The 7,640-nt window shown below is 46.8% G+C and overlaps 1 protein-coding gene across 1 annotated transcript; it reads left to right on the forward strand.

The window, feature by feature from the left end:
* Positions 1 to 275: 275 nt before the first annotated feature.
* LOC125550389 (ACD11 homolog protein) lies at positions 276 to 2,483 on the forward strand. Its single transcript, XM_048713378.1, has 4 exons — positions 276 to 1,025; positions 1,470 to 1,642; positions 1,858 to 2,003; positions 2,195 to 2,483. The coding sequence occupies exons 1-4, from the start codon at positions 765 to 767 to the stop codon at positions 2,299 to 2,301; spliced, it is 687 nt and encodes a 228-aa protein (XP_048569335.1). The 5' UTR covers positions 276 to 764; the 3' UTR covers positions 2,302 to 2,483.
* Positions 2,484 to 7,640: the final 5,157 nt, after the last annotated feature.

Genomic DNA, 7,640 nt, shown 5'->3' on the forward strand with positions numbered 1-7,640 from the left:
AATCAAACTCACCGGTCTCATGATAATAATCATCATAAAGTATGAGTAGTCCGTCTCCTAAAGACCTAAACTACGAGTTCGTAAATACAACTTCTTCCGCACTGTATCTGTACATTTCCCCCTTTTGATTCGATTTGATCTCCCTGTTCGTAGCCGCCCACCGCAGAAGAAAAATATCGGCGTTGACGTGAGTACGAGGGAAAACACCACCGCGTCCGAGTTCCCACCGCTTTTCTACTCCCCCAACACGCCAATCAACGGACCGACCACGACCAGTCTCTCCCGTCTGGTTTCAGTTTAGGACTCCACCTGGGCGCCCCCTCACGAAAATCCTGGACGATGCATATATAGTAGGGCAAAAAAGAGGACCCCGATTTCGCCTCGCACTTCCTCTCCAAATCCCTCTCCTCCGATCCTGCTCCCCCCCGCAGCAGATTCCCGGCGGCAGCGGCACCCCACCCCAGCCCCCCCCTATACATAGACGGCATCCTCCTCTCCCCGGAGGCGCTATATTTTCCGTGAGCCCATTCTGCCTCGTGCGTGCCTGCGTGTCCTCCGCCCGTGCCACCACCACCATCCGTTGAACGGTTGTTGGGCCGCGCCTTCGGTGCCGAGGAGAGAGAGAGAGAGGGGGGGGAGAACGAGGGGCGGCGAGGAGGAGTAGGAGGAGGGGGAGGAGCAACGGCCTCCGCGCGCCACCGGCGAGAGCGAGCGAGGGGGGAGGAGGGGCGGTTGGTTGGTTGGTTGATCGCTCGGCCGACGATATGATGGCGTTCAGGGGGCAGAGGCCGGCGCAGTCCGAGGAGATGTGCGACGCGGCGGCGGCCGTGGTGGCCGCGCGGCAGGGCATGGAGCAGCCGCTCACGGCCGTGGCCGAGGCCTTCGAGGAGCTGGCGCGCGGGATGGAGGCCGACGGCGGGGAGCTCCGCCTCGCCCCCTTCGGCGACACCTGCGCCCTCGTCTCCGTCCTCTTCAGCTCCCTCGGCATCGCCTTCAAGTTCGCCGAGAGCGAGTACGTCACCAAGGTAAAAACCCAAACCGATCTCCCCTGTTTCCCCCCCTCGGTAATTCGGAGCCCCTCCGATCGATCTGTTATTCTTGGAGATGAAGTCGTCTCGAGATTCCGCATGGCGATCAGATAGAAAAATCGCATTACCTGCTTCGTTTCCAAGAAACAAAGCTCTGTTTTGTGTTTGACTTTGGTAAAAAATTGTACTCCCGTCCTGCCATGGCATCTCTGCAGCGTCGCTCGCAATTGTTCGAATATTCTTCATACAATTGTTCTCATTGCGATTAGAAAGTAACCGCACAAACTTGGGGAAGCTTTTAGGGTTCCCCAACAAGATTGTCTGCAAGAAAGAAATGCGATCGGCGATCGTTTGTATTCTCCTTTTGTTCGGTCACGACCACGACCTGTAGCAGAAAGAAAGAAAGAAATGTGACCCAACTTGCTCGGGTGAACCGTCCAGGTGAACGACCTCATCGGGGCATCAAAGGAGTACGCCACGCTCAACGACATCCTGGACAAGGACGTGGAGAACGACTCCGTCAAGAAGCAGGGCAGCCATTCCCGGAACCTGCGCCGGGTCCGGCTCGGCCTCGGCCTCATCAAGGCCCTCTTCGAGCAGTTCCTCGCAACCGAGTACGTTTCTCCGCTCACTCACTCATTCATTCGTTCCAGCAGAGCACAAATTTGTCAGCTTGCTCTCCTCCGCTGGCAGCAGCAGCAAATGTAAATGTTTTGTGCAGCAATCAATGGTGGTTCATCATCAGTTTGTTGCTAATAAAATCATCGTTGATTCCGCCAACATACGGACGGACGACAGCTTACACATTCTCTGGCGTCTGATTTTTCAGGGGCGGCTCGTTGTATGATGCTGCGACGACGGCCTACGGCCAGGTTTGCGCCCCGTTCCATAGCTGGGCGATCCGAAAGGCGGTTGGTGCCGGGATGTACACTCTCCCCAGCAGAGAGCAGTTGATAATGAGGTTGAACGAAACTGGTAAGCAAATGATTTGACATCCATCACCATCAGAGGATACCTACCTCAACTTATATTCAGTGATACTTGATGCTTTCATCAGATGATATGTTGATTGATAGACCAATAACGAAATTCTGTCAAGTAGCTTGACTTGTCTAGGGATATTATTAGTAGACCAATAATGAAATTCTGTCTCTGTGTGCTTGCAGATTGCTCTGTGCAGAAGGAGATGAGGAGATACATTGATGCATCTAGTCCCATTATAGAATACATCGATAACCTGTTCCTCTCCAGGAACATTGTCCTAGATTGGTGAACTGAATCGAGGATCATGCTTGCAGCTCTCCTCACGAGCTGCTAATGATGTCATTGTTTTATTGTTTTTCTCTCGTAGCTTTCTAGCCTTGGTGGGGCGGTGAATGCTCCCCCTTCGCACTGTCTCTTGTACTGTACGATTATATCAAAAATCTAATTCTAAACGAAGAGGCGGTTCTAGTATGATCATGCTGTTCTTATGCTTCCTGAAGAAGAGTAGTTTTTGGTAACAATTGTGCATCCATGTTATGGTTGTCTTGTACTTGTACAAGAGCAAACAAGAGCCTAATTGTTTAGCGGGGTTGTCAAAACGCAAGAACAAAAAAAGAAGTTGGGAATGAAAACCAATATGAATTTCAATTAAAAAGCTTTTGATGCCATAGTCCATAGCAAAAACAACCAGTCATAGTAGGAGCTGGGTTGTGAATTTTCATCGAGAAGTATTCCAAAAGAAAGAACTCTACAAAGAAGATTCTTCATACTAGAAGACGGCGTACTCTCCAAGGCGGTTAAGTCAAAGCAAAAGGTCAACTTACGAATGCTCATTAAAGGAGCACCTTGCTAAGGAGACCAAGGCTTGAATACCATTCTAATCGATTAGTATGTTTAGAGAGGGGGTGAACAGACTAGTGAGCCAAAAATAGACAATTTCTTAAATTTTAGTTTCTTTGTCAACTTTAGGTTTTTCTAATATTCTATCAAGCACCTTACACATGCAATTTTGCTAGAGGATAGGGAACGAAAACAGTAAATACATGCCAATATAATTCTGCTAGAGTATAAGCAGCGGAAAGTAAATGCATGCAAGTGAAAGTAAACAAGTAGAGTTAGAGATACACAAACAAGGGTTGGCTCGGTGAAGATTTTTCATGTGGTGGATAGTTGACACTATCTTACATCCATATTGATGGAGGCTTTGACTCAAGAAGGGTCTATGATTATAAGGATCTCGGTTGTGAGATTCCAGGAAGGAACGGTCCACAAAGGATTATCACCAACGAAGGATTCACGAAGGAGCAACCGACCTATTTCACCATGAAGTACGCCCATGAAGGACTGGTCTCACTAGGTTAGATCTTCACTAAGTAGGCGATATTTGAGCCCTTACAAACTTCTTGGGTTCTTCGTAAGTTTGAAGACTTCCAAGCACCTAGCTGATTTAGGAGGTGCGTACCCTCCAAAAGTAACAAGATAGAGATTGCTTGATGATGAATCCCTTACTTTTGTGCTTCAAAGGATAAAATCCTAAACACTCAAACTCTCTCAAGATGGCTTTTGAATTGGATAGGAAAGATAAGAAAGCAAGAGGGGATTAGATCTCAAAGGATTGGTCTGGATGGTTGGAGTAGAAAGCCCTTGAAATCAACATAATTAAGGAGGTCGAGTTCTCTCTCAAAACATATGATGTGAGTGGAGTTTGCTTTGAGTGAACGGGTGGGGGTATAAATAGGAGGGGTCGGAAGTCTAATCGTTACCAACTTTATTACACAGCTCGGAAGCTCCCACGTGAACAAACGAGACAACTTTCTGACGGTTCAGAAGGTCCGACCAAAGATCATTCGTGGGCTCTGAGAGGTACACTTCAGCAATGTCACACACTTTGGTTTTCTCCTCAGAAATTCCGACTGGCATGGCAACAAAAGGTTTCTAGATGCTTTAGTGATTCTGAATTAAACATTTGGAAGCTCTGAATGGAAAGAGTTATGCAACAACTATATCTAGTGAATGGTTTGGTGATTTTGACTGGAAGAGCTCAGAAGCTCCGAAGTGAATGGAACTAGGTAGATATAGTGGAGGAATCTTTGAAGGAATTTCAGGGTTTTGAAGTTTGTCTTTAAGCACATGGAGAACTAAACTCATCACAACATCTTCATCACATTTTGACAGTACCGTCATTGCCTATGGACTCAATTGTTGGGGAACGTAGCAGAAATTCAAAATTTTCCTACGTGTCACCAAGATCTATCTATGGAGAGACCAGCAACGAGGGGAAGGAGAGTGCATCTACATACCCTTGTAGATCGCTAAGCGGAAGCGTTCAAGTGAACGGGGTTGATGGAGTCGTACTCGTCGTGATTCAAATCACCGATGATCAAGTGCCGAACGCACGGCACCTCCGCGTTCAACACACGTACAACCCGGTGACGTCTCCCACGCCTTGATCCAGCAAGGAGAGAGGGAGAGGTTGAGGAAGACTCCATCCAGCAGCAGCACAACGGCGTGGTGGTGATGGAGGAGCGTGGCAATCCTGCAGGGCTTCGCCAAGCACCACAGAAGAGGAGGGAGAGAGAGATGCAGGGCTGCACAAACGAGAGATCGAATCACCTGTATTCTGGGGCAGCCCTTGGCCTCATATATATAGGGGAAGGGGAGGAGGCTGCGCCCCCTCTAGGGTTCCCACCCCTAGAGGGGCGGCAGCCCTAGATGGGTCTTGGGTGGCGGCCAAGAGAGGGGAGAGGGGGAGGCGCCCCTAGGGTGGGCCTTAAGGCCCATCTGGACCTAGGGTTTGCCCCCTCCCACTCTCCCTGCGCCTTGGGCCTTGGTGGGAGGCGCACCAGCCCACTAAGGGGCTGGTCCCTCACCACTCTTGGCCCACGCAACCTTCTGGGGTTGGTGGCCCCACTTGGTGGACCCCCGGGACCCTCCCGGTGGTCCCGGTATGTTACCGATAAACCCCGAAACTATTCCGGTGACCAAAACAGGACTTCCCATATATAAATCTTTACCTCCGGACCATTCCGGAACTCCTCGTGACGTCCGGGATCTCATCCGGGACTCCGAACAACATTCGGTAACCACATACAAGCTTCCTTTATAACCCTAGCGTCATCGAACCTTAAGTGTGTAGACCCTACGGGTTCGGGAGACATGCAGACATGACCGAGACGTTCTCCGGTCAATAACCAACATCGGGATCTGGATACCCATGTTGGCTCCCACATGTTCCACGATGATCTCATCGGATGAACCACGATGTCAAGGACTTAATCAATCCCGTATTCAATTCCCTTTGTCTATCGGTACGATACTTGCCCGAGATTCGATCGTCGGTATCCTGATACCTTGTTCAATCTCGTTACCGGCAAGTCTCTTTACTCGTTCCGTAACACATCATCCCGTGATCAACTCCTTGATCACATTGTGCACATTATGATGATGTCCTACCGAGTGGGCCCAGAGATACCTCTCCGTTTACACGGAGTGACAAATCCCAGTCTCGATTCGTGCCAACCCAACAGACACTTTCGGAGATACCCGTAGTGCACCTTTATAGTCACCCAGTTACGTTGTGACGTTTGGTACACCCAAAGCATTCCTACGGTATCCGGGAGTTGCACAATCTCATGGTCTAAGGAAATGATACTTGACATCAGAAAAGCTTTAGCATACGAACTACACGATCTTGTGCTAGGCTTAGGATTGGGTCTTGTCCATCACATCATTCTCCTAATGATGTGATCCCGTTATCAACGACATCCAATGTCCATGGTCAGGAAACCGTAACCATCTATTGATCAACGAGCTAGTCAACTAGAGGCTTACTAGGGACATGGTGTTGTCTATGTACCCACACATGTATCTGAGTTTCCTATCAATACAATTCTAGCATGGATAATAAACGATTATCATGAACAAGGAAATATAATAATAACCAATTTATTATTGCCTCTAGGGCATATTTCCAACATCAATGTGCTCTTGGACCACTAAAATGACGTCCTTAGACTTGGCCGACACTTGTCTTGATGCAATTTGTAGGGGCCACCTTCTATTCCTTTGTTGCACCCACAAGGAAATTTTCCTGAAATAAATGTGTATGAGGCATTAGTTCCTTGAGATATGCTGACATTAATTACCAAAATCCACCAATGAAATTAGATGCACTTTCAAAGTCCTATTTTCTAGGACAATGGTAGTGATATTTTGTGTTGGGATTGGACCCCTTCTTGCAAATGCAATTCAAAGAGCACTTGCAAACTTTACTTGCAGACAATCCAGAAATCTCCCAACAACTAGCAAAGACAAATTTCTTCACATGAAAAAAAAATCTTCTTAAGCAGGCGTGGAAGCAAAAGCTTTTGGCGTCAAGAGTTCAAACCTTTGCTTGTAGGCTATTAAGGAAAGCTCTCCCCACTGGGCTCATAGTAGGCATGTATTGAGTTCATACAAACTAAACTTGTTGTAGGTGTGGCCGGCTTAGATGATATGTTCCTCTTCCTTGGATGTTTTTTTTGCTAAAGTAGCCTAGTTTTCTAGCCTTTGGTATTTTAAGGTTTGGTACTTTTGCATTCAATCATGACAACAGGACAAACATAATTCAATATTTACTGTTTATGAACCACCCATACAACTATGTGAAAACTTGTTTACTTTCTTACGGTGCCTTTGTAAGGACGGAAAATGATCGTCTTTTCTAAATGAAAAAATTCTCTCCCCACTAGGTACATTAGATAGAGAATGCAATCACTGCCTGCAACACTTACTCTGATGAGCAGGAGTATCCACTTCATAGAAAATAAGCCCTAATGACTCTAACCCTGCTCTGCCTTCTCAATGTTGCTCTATTTCTATAGATCTTATTGTCGGGCCAAAGATATTTTCAGATGTTTCTTGGAAGAGCTCCAAAGTCATTGGAAGGTTGCACCTTCCAGCAATAAGATTCAACATTTATATTCAAATCCCTGATAAAGAAGTCTCATGCAGTATAATGGTTGAAGCCACAATGGATCAAACTTCTTCTCTGCTTGTGGTTGAAGCTAGAGCATTGCATCTAGCTGCAGATATTGCTAGGAAGCTCAACATTCAAAGACCTACTTTTCATACGGACAACCTATCTTTGTCCAAAGGTGCTGCCGTCAAGGATAACAATTTTGCTCGTACTCGTTGGGACATCAGGGAACACCTACTTGCGTCCTTTTGCAACTCCACACAGTTCAACCCCTTAATCTTTCATATCAAAAGGGATCTCAATGGAGTTGTGCATGTCTGTGCTCATCGGGTTCTAAAAACAGAAGTGTGAAACCAGTTTCGTGCATCAAACTAGCTCATAGACAAGCCGCTTGTCCAACTTTACCGCATTCCTATAGTTGGTTTGCCCAGGTGTTGTTATTCATGTCGTAACTTGTATTTGATCTATATTTGAATGAATTTGGCGCCTCGTGCACCCCCTCTCGTTACAAAAAAAAATACTAGTTGTTGAACACAAAATATAGAAGAAAATAAGCTAATCCCACCCCTCTATATGGGGTAAAACAAAACAAAAATGACCTATGTGCACATGTAAATACTTCACTTAACCCAAAAACAAAAAGGGAAGAGGGAAAAAAAATCTTATCTCAT

The sequence above is a fragment of the Triticum urartu genome, chromosome 4 (genome assembly GCF_003073215.2).
Source record: "Triticum urartu cultivar G1812 chromosome 4, Tu2.1, whole genome shotgun sequence".
Classification (NCBI taxonomy): domain Eukaryota; kingdom Viridiplantae; phylum Streptophyta; class Magnoliopsida; order Poales; family Poaceae; genus Triticum; species Triticum urartu.

Coding starts and splice junctions, on each gene's coding strand:
- LOC125550389 (XM_048713378.1), top strand. CDS start 765: ATGATGGCGTTCAGGGGGCAGAGGCCGGCGCAGTCCGAGGAGATGTGC. Junction 1,026..1,469: donor AGAGCGAGTACGTCACCAAG/GTAAAAACCCAA, acceptor TGAACCGTCCAG/GTGAACGACCTCATCGGGGC. Junction 1,643..1,857: donor GAGCAGTTCCTCGCAACCGA/GTACGTTTCTCC, acceptor CTGATTTTTCAG/GGGCGGCTCGTTGTATGATG.